This window comes from Opisthorchis viverrini (genome assembly GCF_000715545.1).
Source record: "Opisthorchis viverrini unplaced genomic scaffold opera_v5_38, whole genome shotgun sequence".
Lineage (NCBI taxonomy): Eukaryota > Metazoa > Platyhelminthes > Trematoda > Opisthorchiida > Opisthorchiidae > Opisthorchis > Opisthorchis viverrini.
This window is the reverse complement of record NW_008751695.1, coordinates 2083396-2102539: the sequence shown is the minus strand read 5'-3', so window position 1 is coordinate 2102539 and position 19144 is coordinate 2083396. Positions and strand designations below refer to the sequence as shown.

Here is a 19144-nt window from a genome sequence, read left to right as displayed (position 1 = left end):
GATGGCTGCTGTACTTGCGGAAGCCCTTGGGCGAGACGTAATTTTTGCCTTCAAAGGTTTGTAGACATACGTGGGAAACAGCCTACATGGTATGTGAATTGAGACTGGGCGTTTTGTTGCACATTGACTTATAGGTTAGCTGTTGGAATGACTTCAAGAAAATACCCGTCCTTTGTATTGCGAATTCCCGCGATCCGTGTTAAGTGCAGTTATGCATGGTCTCACCTGGGTAGTCTAATAAATGCCTCAGAGGTAACAGCAAAACTGTAACAGTGATAAAGTGGACAAGGGCTAAGCCCTTGTGCACACAAGAGAGGTGAGTTTGTCTGCCTACCTTGTCTTTTGGATCCAGTCTACCACCATTCTCAACAGATTCCAGTCCACCATCGGAGTCAACAACAAGAAGATGGGGTTCGCTGAAATAGTGTATTCTGTGGGCATAAAAGCGAACCAAATAAGTAAGCTAATTTGCCGGAAACGTAAAGTGCAAAAAGATAATTAACTTGTAAGAAGTGTCTGGAAGCAAAGCGAATCAAGTCAGCGCTGCGTGTATGTCCGTAAGCGTTGGTGTGCGATATTCATATTTCACCAAAGGTCGTCAAATTATGGACGAAAAGTCGGCCTTTATGCTGAACTGATGACAATATTTGACAGGAGTGGACGATATCAACTAGTTCATTCCTTGCTTCACATTTGCCCTGAACTGTCCGGTGACGTTCCCGGGCGGATAATAGAAGCAGACAACAATGACTTTTGATTGGCTGGGCTGGTTGTAAAAATCTTTCTTTGGCTGTGAAGCGATCCCGACCCCGATGCGTTGTGATCCGCTCCATACCATCTGGGTGAATCCGCCTGATACAAAAGATGAAATTTACACATAACTTTAGGGAACAGACCGCAATGACTGGATATTTCAGCCTTCTGAGCGGATTCGAATGAATTCGTTTACAGTGGTTGTCCAATTCAGTGGGCAAGGCCTACTCTATCCACTCGGTGCGTTTAGCTACATCACTGAAATTATGCATTTTTTGGCACCCATATGACACTAGGGGGGGGGGGGGGCGAGATGCACCAAGTGGTTAGAGCGCGAATTTACCTTCCGGAAGGCCCGTGATTCGAACCCGACATCTGCCACTCGACTTCCTCTGTCTAGGCTTGGGTAACTTGGCAGTATCCCAGCCCTCGTGCCTCCTTCGTGTGGCGTGACAGCTAGGCACCGAAAGGGTGCTACAGCTGAACGATTATATGACACTAAAATGTTGTGGATGTTAGGAAAATATCGCACATTCGGTGTAAGAAAAACCACAAAGGTCACCATTTTTTCGTGATTTTTTTATCGTTCTCATTCTACCCAGGACATTCGAAATTTTAACCCCTATAACCCAAAATAACTGTTCACCGAATGTGTTATCGATCTCCACTTGCCAGCGACAAACCCCGTTAAACATGTTGCATACTGAGAGTGTGTGAAGCGCTATTGAATCCGGCAGGCTAAATGCAAATACCAGAGCAAATAATTCAGGATAAGCGAAATAAGTTGTTAGTAGTGGTTGAAATACTGTTTCCACATGTCACCTTAATAAACTCTGGCTTTTGAACACAAATCTGTCCACGGTATTTGGAACTTGTGCCAGCTGTTTATATGCATCATATGGTGCTCACCTATTTGGAACTTGAGCTGTTTATATGCATCATATGGTGCTCACAGGTTTATAAAAGGGTACGTGCTTGTAATTATACGCAGGACAGTCTAGAAGGAAAATATCTATGGGAAGTAACAAGGATTCCGTCAATTATATAGCACGATTCGAGCATATCATCCCACTGCTCCGGTTTTCACTTGAAATAGTCCCACGAGTGGGACCTTGAACCTTAAAAAGTTCGCTAGTTGTGAATCCCGTGGATCAGTACCACTCACAGCACGAACACCATTGGTGATCGCATCACTGATTGAATCCATCCGCACTGCGTATTTCAAACCCACCCCCGGGTCTTTTATTGATCGGGTCGCTGAAGTAACGTTGATAACGTCTCGTACTTCATGCTAACTTCAGATTGCTGTAAGCAGCAAATTTGAGATTGGAATTAGTTCGGTCAGCTATTAAATTGGGTGAACAGTCGAGCGGGGGAGGAGAAAATGAGAAAAAAAGTGACTTTAAAAACAGTTCGCACACGATACTGGGCGGAGGATTATGTAGAAGGAAATTCTCCCAACACTGGGGGAATAATTGTGCAGTTCGGACAAATGATTTCAGCTAGGTATTTTTAAGCCCAAATTTATCATCTCGCAAAATGTGAAATGAAAAGCGAGTGATAGTGTAGATGCGGACGGTTGCCGGGGTAACCGTCCGGACCCAAAACAAGTTCTGAAATGGTTTAAAGGAAGCACCACTCATTGTCAAGCGATGAGCGAAGCTGCACAGGACGTCTATTTGTGTTTCGAACCCGAGTGGCCGATTAACGATCTTGTCCACTCGCTCAATTATGTATCTTTCTATGGCTGGGAAAAACCTCACAGAGCGGAAGTTTGTTCTCGTACCCATACTGGATAGCTTTGGGTAAGATTCAGTTGGTCGTGCCCAAAATGTAAGGCTGCAAAGAGTACTAGAGTAGAACGCAATGAAAAGCGAAGGCAGAAAGTGGTTCTAGCAACTTTTCCTGCTGTATTGCACTGGAAGTAACACCTCGCTACAATAGTGTATTAAAATAACGGTGGAATTGATTTGTTCAAATTCCAAGCACTGCTCTGATGGCGTCGGAATGTAGGTCACAAAATCGAAGGAGCTGAATAGGACCGTTAAAATATTCAGATTCTATCGGTTCTTCTGAACCTGTTTAAGGGACCCTTCGTCATAGAGAACAATACTTTTGTTTCCGACAGATGAGGAAAATTCGCTAAGACTCACCAATGCCTTGAATACTTTTGGGTTCCGAATTAAAGTTGTACTTGGAACTTTCTTGATACCAGTGATCAACGACATCTTGGGCTAAAAGTGAAAATATTGTTTTGAAAAATGTGGGGCATTAGTCTCCAGATCGAAATCTTTTCTGCAATCTCACAAGACACAGGGAATGTTATTTTCACGGATTTCACGTTTCAGACTAAGACTACATAGAGAAAACAACCATAGATGTGCCAAGCCCCCCCGTACAGCCACAACTACATTAGACTATCTATTGGTAGTCAGTATCACACCGCCAGTATTGATGCTCTGTCGATTGTCAGTCTCTGGTGGATTCCACCACTGTCAGGTCTCACCATCTGGGTAGGGCATGAACGAAACCAACTAACACCACCATAGGTAGCCTCAACATGGGAAGCACCTCAGATATTATCGGTCCTCTCCGATTTTAAGACTAACCACTGCAGTTCTATGTGAACTGCCCTGTAAGCATCAAGCAGTGGGCCTATGATTTGACTGGTCGATTAATAAGCAGGTTTCGGCTGACTGACATTCAAGTCCGTTCCGTTCGTTCCAGGGTACTGAGCAATCATTGTTGAGAAATACGTCAACCCATTCTGAAAAGCCGGGAAGCACCATCTGGCTAGTGCATCCTTATGGGGCATATTTCGAACCTAGTAAGACCAAAATCTTCATGATGGAAGCTAGACACTAGCTCTGATCCATAGGTCTCAAACAGGTATTTCCTCATCATCAAGGTCAGCTAATGGTACCCACCATCTAGTAAGACCAAAATCTTCATGATGGAACCTAGACACTAGCTCTGATCCATGGGTCTCAAACAGGTATTTCCTTATCATCAAGGTCAGCTAATGGTACCCACCAGCTGATTCAGGTGGTGTAGCCCTAATTCGGTTCGTAAACTGAATCTCAAAGCACAGCAAAAACATGTTGCTTGCGTAATACAGTTTACGGCCGCGTGGCTTGATGTTCACATCAGCACCAGCTGGCAATCCGTTCCACAAAAGCCCAGCTACTGACCTGATGCTCAGGTCGGTGTCATTTTTGAGAACAATGAGGAGTGCGTTAGCACGTCACTGACAATACTGCGTGTGTAAACGGCGATCGGCAGGTTTTCGAGCCAGCGAGAATGAGGCAGGTGAGCTTTCTCGTGAATAAATGCAGGGCACCAAAGACCTGGTGAACGGCATGACCAAAGGAAATAGGGACGTACCGGAAACGGTGGCAGTCGTGTTCGACCAACGACAGAGGACGTTTTCTCCAAGACGTACTCCTTGATAGGTGAACCCGCTGTTCGACAAGTGGGCTCGATTTACCAACTGTTCAGCCCAGTCCTGTGCCATATGACTAATCTCCTAGATAGCATTCAAGACAGGTTGACAAAAAGCGACAATAGTAAATTCCAGTCCGAATGTTGGAAAACCGATCGTCTAATAACACAAACTTCCCTCACTGGTTCGACTAAAACTTATCGGGTCTTAACTGTCACACACTAATAGAGTGACAATAGCCGGTGCACTTTGAGGGTATATTTAAATCGAGACAACCTACGTTTCAACCGACAACCTTAAAGTAGTGTGTTGCGTCAAAATATATACTTCAATACATCGAAAGTCGTACGGACTGAAATATGAGGCGGCTTTTTGAAGTACATTCAGTTGGAGTGTATCACAAACGAAGGATTCACTGGGATTTGGTCAAGATATAGATCCCATTTAATTGGCAAATGTGTTTACATTGACAGAAACTCGTTAGTTTATTGGATAGTTATGGTCACAACTTTCGTTCGTCTGTGAGTCTTTACTTACACGCTTTCCCATCCAAATAACTTCACAAGACCTTATAATGAATAATCCGGCGTCCAAAAGCTCAACAGTATGAAATTTGCAACATGCAAAGCCTCCAACCATAGCTGAAGGGCTTGGGGGAACGGCAAGGCCGGCTTATTTACTGTGGAGATCAAGGACCCTGTCCTTATACGATGGCATGTAAGCATCGGGAGCATGTTGGTGACATAAATGAGGCAACAATCCAAAATTATCCGCGAAGTCGATGGAAGCTATCAACAGCCAACCGGTTTCACTGTTCTCGAGGCCTATGGGGTAGACTCAGCCGCTAAACTCCCAACAATCTTATTTCCTAATGGAAGGGTGAATCGCACGTATATTGTGATAACTAGAGATCAAGGCAAAATTCATGCGAGCTTCTCGTCAACACCAACTTACTTCGCAAATAAGCGTTCTTTTCGATACCCGACACCCTTCGGCATGGTCTTAAATGAATGCAACTCGTTCCTTGTGTACAGTCAGACACTCAGAAAACCGAAAGTGCACCGGAATATAGGAGAATTTGCCTCAAAAGCTGGTTAGTACATAGCGTTTAGATCATCTAAGTTCAGGTTGAAGAAAAAGATTTCTGGCCGTGAAAGCGAAAAAGCTTAATAACAACCAAACATAGTGTGACGGAGGTTGAAAATAGTCGAATTACGTAACAACTCGGGGATGATGGGATATTAGAGTATCTGGACAAACAATTGTCAATCTGATTAATGGTGTATAATAGTCAGTAACGTCGAACAGCGCTGAGGATGAAACTCACCGGGTCTAATTGCAGATCCGCAGCACCGTGCCGTTTCCGGTAGACATTGTGCGCTCGAGTCACTGCATCAGCGAAATTTTCTTCGTGGGCTGCTTCGGACTGTTAAGATGAGACAATCACAATAGGGGGGGAACTTTTACAGCTGTGAACCAACCAATGATTCGATCAATGGTGGTCGTTGGCTTGTTCGCTGAGCTGGGCAATTTGATTGCAAACGTTTCATCACCAATCGAGGTGACATCATCAGTGCCGTGGTGGTTGGTGGTTGTGCACAACCACCAACCCACCGCTACGCACTACTGCGCTCCACAATAACGCACTAATGATGTCACCTCGATTGGTGATGAAACGTTTGCAATCAAATTGCCCAGCTCAGCGAACAAGCCAACGACCACCATTGATCGAATCATTGGTTGGTTCACAGCTGTAAAAGTTCCCCCCCTATTGTGATTGTCTCATCTTAACAGTCCGAAGCAGCCCACGAAGAAAATTTCGCTGATGCAGTGACTCGAGCGCACAATGTCTACCGGAAACGGCACGGTGCTGCGGATCTGCAATTAGACCCGGTGAGTTTCATCCTCAGCGCTGTTCGACGTTACTGACTATTATACACCATTAATCAGATTGACAATTGTTTGTCCAGATACTCTAATATCCCATCATCCCCGAGTTGTTACGTAATTCGACTATTTTCAACCTCCGTCACACTATGTTTGGTTGTTATTAAGCTTTTTCGATCAATCGCAAAGTATGAATTGTATGAAACATTCACCATTAGCGCGCAAACATTAAGATCGCCGACTTGAGAACCTATTGGATCAGAAAATGCATCAATAATTCACCGGTTATTTATCGATAAAAGCAAGCTATTCGAAAACTGCGTTGAGTAACGCTCCTAAAAACGTTGGTAGTGTAACCCATTTGGTTCAAATCTGAGAACCAGACTGACAAACAGATTCTGAACGCAAACGATTGCAAAGACCACAAAGCTGGATACATAAGCCCACCGGTAGGAAATGAATGGCCGAAATGCTCTCAGGAGCTGTCCCGCAAGGAGGTTCATTGCCAGTGGATTCCAAATGGTTGACGAAATCGTAATGGAGCCTTTCAGATCTTACTTAGCCGTCAGTCAATTAAACTCTTTCCATCTGGATATAGCACAATGTCAGCCGATAACTGTGTTCCTTTTCTTCGAAGATTTCTCTCAGACGTGGCCCAGAAGTTTCAGACAAAGTGGCAGTAAACATCTGTGCAAATATATGCTCGTCATAAGCAGACAAACAAATAAGTAAGGAGAGTAAAACTATGCAGGTTGACATCTGTTTCATTCACAGACAATTAGGACGGTATCCGCTATGGAATTTCGGTAATGATGTGCAAATAGTGCAACGAGTCGAAAAGGACAAAGAAACCGCACCGCAAAAAGTTGTAGGAAACTAGAGTAAGAAAATGAGGGCTTGCTGATTCAATGACATTTGTTACCAATAAGGTCTGAATGAACGCCGCAGTCGAGCAATAAAAGCCTTTGCTTCCACAAGTTGGGGATTTGTACTGCACAATATTCCCAGTTTTATATCTACATAAATTTGTACGTTGGTTTTGGAACAGGTGATTCCTTTCCATGGAGAATTCCGATGTGATCTTCCTGGCTATCGGGAGTTGTGCTAATGGCAACCATCGGTCTTAAACAAATGTGAAAACGTTCCGATGGATTTACGGTCCTTTTGGGGTATGGAAAAAACTGGCAGATAACAATCAGTATCTGACCTTTCTAAATGGTCGACCGCACATCCAAGCAATGGGTTGGTTGTGCAAACAAGCAGTGCATACTGTACTGCTGTACATGATCAAAATCAAGCTTACACGTTGTTCTTCCTATATTTTCAGCCGAATCAAAAAAGGTCTCAGTAATCACAGGTCACGAAAGACAACTCGGAACCTTAAACACAATAAAATCAACCCGACCCAACCAGACAGTATTCAACCGACTGAGCACTGATGTCAATCATATGCCTTACGGGCCACGAAGTTGTCTTACTATAAAAACGCCCACCTGTAAGCCAGTTGATAGGTGGTGATAAAACGGCAACGATCTGTCCGTTTTGTTTGTAGCGACGACTGGAGTACAGCAACGTTGTTGTTTTGCTTACACACCGTAGCCGTGTGTGCTGAAGTACTTCACGGAACTTATCACCGAATGAAGCTAGCCGGACTTGTAGATATCTAAGAGGTGTCGCGCGGCTGCATTAGCAGACCCACTTTCTAATCTGTCTAAAGGTGAAGTTATGAGGGTGGCTGATTATGATTTGTCTTGAAACACCTCTTTTGGGACGAATTATACTTGTTTGGCTTCATGCATCTGCGAGCGGTATTTGAAGAACGAATAATCCAGTCTACTTCATCAGTGCTGTTTAGGTCAATAGAAATGCACCGAAATGTGACCGATTTGACACGTCTTAAAATGTATTTTGAACAAAACACAGCTGCACACGACTTCAAGTCAGCCATCACTGGGAAGGAGTGAAACTTACGGTTTGTGGAGCTGGGAAACCAGCCGTTGTTGTCGGCAGGGTTGTGTTATTTAGCTCATTGGCGCTCAGTAATGGTGGTATAAGATGTAACTGCACCTCCAGGAATTAAAGATTAAGAATAACATCGATTCGTTGATTTTTTTGGCGATGTAATTTTTTATCGCTTAGCTTTGACAACTTAATGTTACTGCATCAGCATTCGATGGAATCACCTTTGAATAAACCGAAATACTTATACCTTACCTTGAAGGGACAGAATCACTCCCCTATACATGTTACGACCATCTAAGGAATTGTGTCCCTATAACTGAATTAACAGAGAAAGCGGGCCACGTGACTGAGAGCCGAGCGTACCTTTGATTGTATTAGCCAAACTAAGAAGCATTGATTCATATTACAAGGCACATTTCAAGAGTCGGCACAACACACAGACCACGGGACTGTTCGTTGGTTGCTAAGCTCATCTGTAAGTATCAGGAATGTGTACCATAAGCACATAGCACAACCAAGGCTGACAATCCAACCTTGTAGATCCCAACATCTAAATATCGAAACTGGACACGTTTCACCATTTTTGAAACAGGTGGTTCTCTTTTTTGGAGTAGTAAAGATGAAAGTACCAAAACAAACTCCGGTCGCCCCGTACACCAAATCGGAGGCTGTGGCGGATCAACCGACCAAACGGCTTAAAGCTAGGCTGAATTGAGTGCTGAGTACATTCACGCACAACCCAAGAAGTAGGCGACAGCAGAGTCACAGGGGTGAAGTATAAAGACGGGCGAGCAGAGGAATAATCCGAAGACCAAAAGATAATCACAGCTTTTTACGAGTCAAAACTGAGTACACATAATAGAAAATAAAAGTTGAACGAGGAACGATAGGATGCTTTGCATACACTATATTCGCATTAGCTTCGGAGCCTAGGACTGTTCATAAAGGAATATAAACCATGGTCTAAATCCGAGGAAATAAATCAGGGCCCCGGAAAACTTACACCTGCACCATGTTTATCACCGGCAGTAGCCTGATCGGGCGAATCCTGGAACGTCTCGTTGACACACCTTCTGACCTATAAAACAAACCACGTCAAACAACCGCTCAACACGAGGTCTTCGGGGCAACATACAACATGAACGTGTAAAAAAACGGTAGGCTGTAAAAAAACGAAGACTCACGGAATTTCTTCGAAAATGCCGTTTAGTGACATGGGTCTCTTTAAGGTGTAGCAACATAAGGATTAGCTGGTGCAAAGCACTGCAAGCTAGCAAGAAAGATCAGTCTGTTCCCAGCATAAAAATAAATTAGAAAGCCTAAAATCATTAAAGTGAAGGACAACCCGTTGAATAAAAGGCACTCCGTAGACCCGCAAAGGTATCGTTCAAACGAAGTACATGTTTGATCAGCTGGTATTTTGTATGTGCCCGACAAAATGAACTTAGTTGTAAATATCTCCCGCATAATAAAGAAATGCAGGGACTAAGTAATTAAGAGGATAGCCTTATGTACCATCTTTTATAAGATGGAACACGTGGTCCCACTAACGGAGAATGGTCTGAGTGTTATCTGACAACAGTTCCGTTGATCTGTGATGAAAAGTTACCAGTTAAAAGTGCATTTCGCAAGCTTATTTCCGAGTCAACTTGTGGTAGGGCTACCACAGTCAGATTAGCCTCCAGACAACATTCGCACAAAAGAACGAGAAAAAAACAATGCAATTTAAGTGAACGTTTTTTGAACTGCGGAGCCAGGGGACAAATTAAATAACCTCACTCAGAAATAAGAAAAACCGAAAGACTGAACAAAGCTCGCTAGCAGCTTACTCTCGATTTTGTGTCGCACAAGTCTCACTGGGTGCGCGTGGTCACATCAGTCGTACTCAGTCTTCCCCCTCATGCGCATGTTTTTACATTTTCTTCAACCCTCCATACAACTTACGAAGAAGTACGACTACAAGTAAATCAATAATTGGAACATGCTACGTTACATCCACACGAGCGATCAACGGAAACTTCGACTGAACACCAGGTGAGTAGCAGTCATTTCGCTCTGATGTAACTCGAACGTGGCCAATAGTAAAGGACAAACCATGTTGGACTTACATGACCATCGGGTTCTGTGGTTTCAATGACCTCCCGGTGCACGGTGTAACGCTTCCCTTCTGGTGAGGTAACTTCTTCCGTAACCACTGTACGTTTAGCATCTGTTCATGCACGGCACGCAGCAAAATAGCCAAAGATGAAGAGTAAAGGGAAGTGCTGTGAAGTACTTTCTGTACTGTGTACAAAACGAAAAAACTCAAGTATGCAGTACCTTATCCAGAAACCAATACATGAACTAACACATTTTCAAGAGCTATCCTGAAAACCTCGAAATAACTGCGTAACGACCCTTGCAAACAGCTAGGGGCTAGGTAACGCATTTGCCGTGAGACTTTATCACCACTGCGCCAATGCCAACACGGTTTCTTCGGCCATTGAAAAAGCGTTTGTGATGTCAAACCTTTACCAATGACTACAATTCTCTCGGGGAAGATGAACATCCATCCAGACCACTGGTACCATCACGTACTTGGTGAGACATAGAAGGGCTGCGATGATCCGAATGTAATGCTGTCTGTAAGAGCTTGGCACCAGTGTGGACTCGAGGGAAAGACATCAGTGTGGACGTTCACAGGCTTGTTACGGATTATTAGCTGACCCGAACATTATGGCATAACGATGGGTATTGCCATCAGCTGCTACAGGGGTACCTGTGTTACCCGTGGATCCCTTTTACTCACAGAGTAATACCACCCCTCCCCTGTATAGCGTCAACCGGGCGTTAGCCTTAGCGCACTGTCAACGTGGTAACGGAGAACCTGGCACTATTTCATTAACCACACGGCTACTTACGTTTTCATTCCCCAATGACAGTGTCAAGTAGGCACCCATTGAGGCGTTAGCCTTAGCGCACTGTCAGCGTGGTAACGGAGAACCTGACACTATTCCATTAACCACACGGCTACTTACGTTATCATTCTCCAATGACAGTGTCAAGTAGGCACCCATTGGAAAATGGAACGAACATACCGGCTCCAGGTGGTTAAGTCTGGCGGGTGAACTGGTGAAATACTATGGTGACCCGCAAGATCAACCCTACCAAGGAACTAGGGAGGGTGAGGCTCTCTAAAATGCCACTAGTTACGGTTGACCTAACAAGCGGAGCTGGATTCGCATCAGGATACATTCAATCCCATGGGTAATGGATACATGGTCTTCGGTGTTTGGTCTGTCCATTTGGTACGAAAGATTTCAAGTTGACACGAAACGAAATTGACTGAAAAGTTGAACATATCGTCCAAGTCACCAAAACACTCCGACGCACTAAACTCTTGGTATCTATTCGCAAGCAGCGATTACCCAATTGCCAAAACCATCAAATGGTGTGCTGGTCATTGCAAATTAAGCATTTATCTCACTTTAAAGTGTCTCATCTGTAAATAGTAGGCTACCAACGTGATAGAAATCTGCATAGCAGGCTATCTCGCGGCGATTTAGGTGAATATTTCAACGACTGAACTTTGGACCCTCTATACGTCGCGGAAACAAACACCGTAGTCAGCGGCTGTAATCCTGTTCCTGATTGGGAAAGCAGGGCTCAGTCGTTCGCAGACAGCAGCATAGAGACATTCGATTCGCGCAGAAAGCCCATCGAGTTAGGCAAACAGACATCCACAGGGTATTGAATTGTTTCATCGCCCTCTGCACCGATGGTTTTCAAATGTAGCCTGAACAGGGCTGGGACAAGAACACGTCGATTACGAACTTGCTCAATGTATTTGCGCAGATCAGCACACCATGTGCGAAAGGCCTTGATGAGGTTGAAAAACTTGTTAACACAGAAAATATTCTGCACAGCGATTCAAAAGTCGATGAAGCCGATAAGCAGCCCATAGAACGGTTGATTCCGCTCACAAACTTTCTCCCCAATCTGTCTTGTGGCGAAAAATAAGCTAATCGTAATTCGACAGTTTTGAAATCCATATTAATCTTCAAGAAGGCTATGCTCTAGAATGCTGGAGGAGAGTCGGCTGCGCAAGCCAAAATACCTTGCCTGTTTTGCATAGCAGGCTAACTGCGGGTTATACGGAGGTATTATCGCTGAGTCCTTGTAATCAGACAGGACTCCCTCGGCCCCCCACATTGTGTCTAGCAGCTGAAGTTCATTCTAAAGCATCCGCCCTCTCAACTTGAACAGCTTAAGCGCAGCGTTACTCTAGTTTTTCTTTAGCACGGTTTGGATAAAGCACATTTTGGGCATCTAAACCTAAACTGTCTCCCTGTATGCCGACACATACACTGAATGCACAGTGCCTGAATTCTACGGGTTTCTATGCAACACAATACAAACGTGCGTTCACCCTTAATTCAGCCCACAGAACTAGACAGGTTTGCAACTCGGATGTATTTTCACAGAAAAATGATTCGTTCATAGCTGTAATGCGATCAAATAACTGCTTTGATGGCGCCGGTGAAAAAGTAAATCAGTGAGAACGATAAACGCAGAGTATAAATTACAGTATCGAAAAGTAATACTAACATTGATATTTCGTACACTGTTGATCATACGTCTCACCTAATTAAACGGACCCTAAAGATACACCTGTAACGGGTTTATGGTGCAGCCGAGCAGTTTCCGAGGGATATACAAGGATCGCACAATCGTCACCAGTCTAAATGTCTACGAGTCACTGCCTTTGCTATTTCACATACAGTCGCGATTATATAAATCAGTGGAGCTGAGAAAAAGCTTGACACGTGAGCAAGGGGTTACTTAGATAACACTTCAGCTGATCCCAAATCATCTCTCTAGGAAACCAGGTACAAGTACTCCATCAATAGGGATATAATCAACAAAGAACACACAGCTGAACCCAAATATCAATTTCAGGCCTCAGCACGAAGCAAACACGACTGAAGTTCCTTGACGCCAAGCTGAATGACCGTTTTAAAACTTGTCCTCTGCGTTCCGAAAGACGAACGGCTAATCCTTGACTGTCTCATTTTATTGATTGGTCACGCTGTTTTAGACATACATAAATGCTACAAACCGTATTGATTCTCGTATGCAGTTTTGCACGTCCTATGATGGCAAAAATGTACGAAGGGAATTCATCTCGCTAATTTGTTGTTCTGACTGCATTATTCGAAATGATTAGGGAATCGCTACCCAAAACCGTCACGGCGGCACAGTTTTTCCTTAAAACTAAGCGAAACAACTTGTGCATATGTTATGTCAACAATAAGTTGGCACACCCGACAGAGTTTACGTAGGACGACAATAGGGCGACGGTAAGTATTTGACGTCAATCGAACCCAAAGTCGTCACTAGAGAAAAAAGGCTCGAGTGGAAGGTATGTGGGCACATTGGTTAGCGTTCGTTCGCGGTGTATACGGTTCATAAGACAGCTGCAATTAATCTCACACGAGTTTCTCTTTCATGTTTGAAACGAACATAAAAACAACAGATGTACTGTCAACATTTGAAGCTACAATTTTAGCGTGGACAGATATTCACCTACAAATGACTGTCACCACGGCAGTGGTTTTTTTTCCAAGTGACGTACTGGAAAGCAGAACAACCTAGTGTGATCGTTAGGATATAACAAAATATAACCGTTTCTCTTAACATTTTCACACAGATTTAGAAGGTGACTAAATCCGACTGCAAGTTGACGTTGGTTAGTCTCCACTCATACGACACTCTTTTGATGGATAACAATCGACAACTAGTCTATCTCGTTTGATGCTCACCAAGGATAGACACGGATTTGAACAGTACACCCACTGGATAAGACCCAAACAGAAAGAAACCCTGAGGCGCTCATACTCATGAAGAAGAGTACAGCTGTCGAATGAATCACTGAAGTCTCACGTAAACACATCACCTAGGTTCTCAAATAAGTGTTTAACTGGACATTGTGTCGATCGGGCACAACAGAAGAGCAATCCCCTGTCATCACATCTGAAAGGGCTTTACTGATGGATGAATGGCTTGGCAAACATATAACCTCGTCGGAAAATAAAGCTGACTGTTGTGCATTCATACTTTTAACCCAACTACCAGGAAGGATAAAGGATAGATTAGAAACAGAGTAAGTGGCCCAACCAGTCATTGGGATCCGTATCCCCGATTGTTTAACAGCTAACCATGGTGATTCGGGGTGATCTTGATTGGCCAGTATCCGATGGTGCTTGACCGTGAAGTGGGTCTAGGGGACAGCTACCAGCGGGCACACTAAGGCCAAATACCGCGAAACCATCCATTTAAAAGTAGAGAACATACAAATGGGATATGTGTGGACTAAGAAGTGATCAAGAACAAACAACCGGTAAACTAGACTAGCTCATTCGCACCACGGTATCGATCAGCTCAGCCCCAAAGCAATCAACGAAAGTTAGGAATGAATTCACTAGCGGACAAGCTGACTTTTCGGAAAATTTGCGTGGGGACAAAACAGTGTTTGTCCGGTCAAAACAAAACTCCAAGTGGGCGACGACTATAAAAAACAAAACGGTTTCGGTACTTCGGAACATTTTGCGACAATCAAACAAAATACTACCCAGCTCTTTGGAGGACTGCTTCGGGACCTGTTGGAACTTTGATGACCTGTGTTTCCCATCAACAGCTGAACACACCTGTACACATTGGTTATTCCTGTAAAAATACATTAGTGTACGTCTAGCTCCTAAGAAAGTAGGTCAGTCAAGCGGACAATTAGGAATCCTTGTGCAAACGTATATGGCGAAACCTCCCGACTGAAGCTTTACTACATATTCATGTCTTTAAACCATCAGGCGGTTAAAAAAGTGCAACTTGCTGGGGCATCATCTTCCGATTTTTCGCCTTTCCACTTTAGGCAACTAAGTAGGTTTCTAAGTCATGTCGTTTCGCCCAATAGTTTAGGTGTGCGCATGGGATAAACAACCATGACGTTCGCACAAACAATCCACCTATTTCTTTTTCATGATCCACTGAATATCTTTGCTGCATTTAAAGGACTTGAATAAAGAATGAACCCATGGAAAACGGGATATGAAAAAGAGGGAAGTTCTTTCTAACGTTGGTCCGGGTGTAACGGTGATACTACTGATCGGGAGGCACGCGAGTAGTATGTGTTGTTTGTAGAATTAAGCTTTGCGTCAATGGAAAAAGGGAATTCTCTTGCGGAATTCGTGGGGCCACTTTGTAACATTTGCTTGGATTTGACCGACGAATGAGTGGAGGCAACTAATCTCTAAGAAAACTCGTTCGGGAGAAGATCTGTGTCCAGTTTTTGGAACTAAGATGCAGATTAGAGTTTCACTTCCCTGTTCAATGGTCTGTAACCGGTCAGTTGGCATTTCCGAATAAATAACTCCGCACCGAAGGCCTTCCTTTCACGGGTAGTTGTACACAACCAACCACTTAGGTGGGATGAGATGCCGGTCATTTCCACGTTGGATATCTCCGACTACATTAGAAAGGTCCTCATGATTTTGTATGCCAAATGGACTTATCGGTTAACTCTATATTTCAGCAGCTATTATCGTATAAGGAATATATGATTCAGCTCAAGTGTAATTTCTTCGAACCATATACATGCTGCGGAGAGGACAATGCATTTGATTTTGTAAGAAGACCCTGGTTCTAGCTACCTAAACGTGATCATTTGGGTGCAGGATTGCAGAGTTTCTGGAACGTCACACTTATTTTAGTCACACGTAGGTTCCTATAAATAAATTCGGCTGCCCTGGTTTGTCTCAGTCCATTAGCTGCTGTGTTCGAGTAATCGGCACTTAATCAATTCAGCCAGACATACATTTGAGACATTTGGTTGATTCATCTCAGACTGTTGTTCGGTGAGCTTCTATTGAAGAGAGACAGCCACAACACATCTGAACTCCTCAGACGCAGTCCCTTTCCTGCAAGCTAGTTTCCATGTGCCAACGGAAAAAATGAAAGGCGATATTTTCACACGTTACCCTACGTATTCATTAAGCGAATCGTTTGTTTCCTAAAATTGATTAGGCTGTAAACGGATCGTACCACGTTACTTCAAACAATTCACTTTGTCGTAACTAATTTAGGTACAGCCAACTTTATATCGCGTGGGTTGGGCTAGGTGGTTAAAGGTATTCGACTTTTAGCGAATTAATGGGGAAAATAACGGAAGTACCGACTATCATTTTATCAGCAAGAACACGTTGGTCTCAGTTGAAATAAAAATAGCTCGATAACATCTTACCGGGCAGTACCACCGCATGTCTACTGTATAGCGCCGTGTGGAACGTGCTTCCATAAAACGATCAGTATGCTGCAGCGACCAAATAGCTACACCGATTACTCAGAACCCAAAAATCATCGCCACCTCGAAACGGCCGGTTTAACTCAACAAACCCTGCTCATAGTGAAAGCGGACTTTGGGTGGAAAAAAATCAGTATCCGAGACTTGCTTCTTAAGCAAGATCGACCATGGCAAGTTGGAAGCGTAGAGAAATGAAATTCTGCACGATATACCGGCTGTATTTTGATACATCTGTTCGGCGGGTCGTAGTTGTAGAGGAATGCAGACTGGGCAGCGTAGAAGTTTCGGTTAATACTAGAGGTCAAAAAACTGCTCCACCAGCTCATTAATGTTAACTCGTATGAGTTAACTCGTATGAACTAACAGGCGAACTGTTTTCTTTGCACACTCTTATGAATGTCGATTTGAGTGGAATAGCCCTACACACAGATATTTAAGTTCAGCATCGATTGTGCCGCCTTCCCCACGAACATCCCGCTGTGGCAGGTAGACTGGGAAACGATTTCTGTAGTCCAACTGACTTAACACTCATAGAGATCACATAAATTTCTGTGTTGGTAAGTCATTTCGTTTTAACGGAAGCCTTATAAACCGATCAGACTCGGTAGCCCGATTGGCACATAGAGTACGTCCATCCATCTTTGAATATCTCCACTGGCAGAACATGAAACTAGTTGGTTGGCACCTTCATATGGAACAACGAACTGAATTCAACCTAACAGAGTGTTGCATGAAACTGGAACATGGGACTACGGAAACTGCAGGAAACAGAAAGATGAATTGGACGTACCAGGGTCCAGTTTCGCTGTGTCAGTTGCACTGGCTACCGAGGCTGCTTCGCCGCCAGTCGGGGCACCAACATTCTCTGCATAGTGTCCTCTAACATTGCCCGGTGGTCGGTAATGCGCGACGACAATACACTTCCCAGAAGACCGTGCCTTCCCGAATCCGACCTCACGTGTTGCTTTCCAAACCAACTGAGTGAAATTACCTGACAGGAGCAGTACAAAGCAAGGGAATTAGGAAACGCAATAACAGTTTGATGAAAATTATTGATCACTAAGATACCACATAAAAAATTAAGTCCTTCACTTATCAGGCACTTTTGACAAACACAAGATAGATATCAGACAGAAGCCAGGGTGTTATTTTGACCACCTTGAAGAACAAGACGGTTCTAAAAGCGCCCGCATATTTGGATTTCAACGGGACTTAGTACAGTCAGCTTAACTACAGGGTTTCAACTGATGCAAATTTCAAACAGCAAACAGAGAACGTGTAGTGAAGGAAAACTTTGCGACGAAACACATGAGGAACAAACCGTGGATGAGAAAATGGAGTTGAAAAGAGAAACCCAAGGCAACTGTCTGAGAGTAGCACCGGGGAGTGCAGACATGAGAATGGAACGAGTCTGGCAACTTGAAATTCCGCAAATGTATCATATATTCCCCCAGTCGTTCGGTTGGGGTGACAATCAAAAGGTCGGTTTCTCCTTGAGATAATAAAGCTGACCGATAAAAACTACGTCTTAAGAGGAGCCCCGAAATGGTGGAACTAATAGAGAGCTATGGAGGATTACAGGTATTATCATATCCAAGAAATAACTTGAACAAGCTAACCACCTGAACCATGAAGAGGTGTTCGTGTAGCACATCCGATTAAGTAGCAAATGAACTGAATATTCGCGTTAACACAGTCTTGGCTTAAAAACGAGTAATTAACTCCATAAGCGATTAATCTGGTGTTCTAGTACGAAATAGTGGAGTGTCGAAAAGTTTTCGTCAGCCATGTTATTAATGTTTTACCAAGTGCATATGAGTATTTTTAAAGAAAATGAGTTTGGGCGGATTCGGCTAGAAAAGAAGACAAACGGCGATAGCAGAGACAAGGTTATATTATATATATAATGTTTGAACAGACGCAATCAGAACAAGTAACTCTGCTGTTGTCCTCGCACCGAGTGTTACAAAGAAGCTGAGACACGATTAACTCTACAGAAAAATATTTAGACTCAGTTTGTTACTTTGTAAAAAAAATTCGCCAGACAAAATGGAACAGTTGTCAGAAGCTATAACGAATACAAATTGTCCTTCTGAAGTAAATGCTGCGGCAGACTAAAAAATGTGTCTGAAGGTCAAAACATGGGGGTCATAGATATACGAAAGCCCTAATACAATATTATAGCTCACCCGCTGGACCTTTGCCTTCAGTAAAGTTGTAATTCTTTATGTCCGCGTACCATTGATTTACCACTTCGTTTCCTGGTGTGTGAAACGGATTGATAAAAAGTGTAACGCGGAATACCTTGAATATCAACATGACTTGCCGAGCTAGTTCGCATGCTGATGCTCTCACCAACCTCGCCACGGCTAGATAACGGGCTGTTTTTGATGGCCGGCTCAGAGATCAGAGCTTCGGCCCAATCCTGGGCAGTTTTGTCAAGTGCTCTACTATGTTTCAAAGCTGGAGCACCGTGTAATTCACGTTTGGCATTATGTTCACGAAGGCATTCTTCGATAAAATCATCCATGTTGGGCATGGATAACTGAAATAAAGAGAGTGAGAGAGTGAACAAACGTATCGATGAGTGCAGCCACAGCCATGGGAAAAACAGCTGGGGTTTCCAGCAAGAAAATCACTTTCAGACGTTGTCCCTTTCAACGAAAGCATCATGAAACTCAATTCCAACGCAAAATGGTTAGTGACATGTATGTTTATATATCGACTATAGAAACAGCATCCGACAGCATCCGAAAATATCACAA

At 43.6% G+C, this 19144-nt stretch overlaps 1 protein-coding gene across 1 annotated transcript; it reads right to left on the bottom strand.

Moving 5' to 3' along the window:
- Nucleotides 1-407: 407 nt before the first annotated feature.
- On the bottom strand, nucleotides 408-18924 carry T265_13134 (hypothetical protein; the record flags this gene model as incomplete). The annotated part of the gene is made up of 8 exons (XM_009167326.1): nucleotides 408-852; nucleotides 2907-2987; nucleotides 4138-4279; nucleotides 5523-5621; nucleotides 9048-9122; nucleotides 10153-10253; nucleotides 17170-17370; nucleotides 18630-18924. 8 exons carry the CDS (start codon nucleotides 18916-18918, stop codon nucleotides 671-673), a joined length of 1170 nt encoding a protein of 389 aa, XP_009165590.1.
- Between the last annotated feature and the right edge of the window lie 220 nt (nucleotides 18925-19144).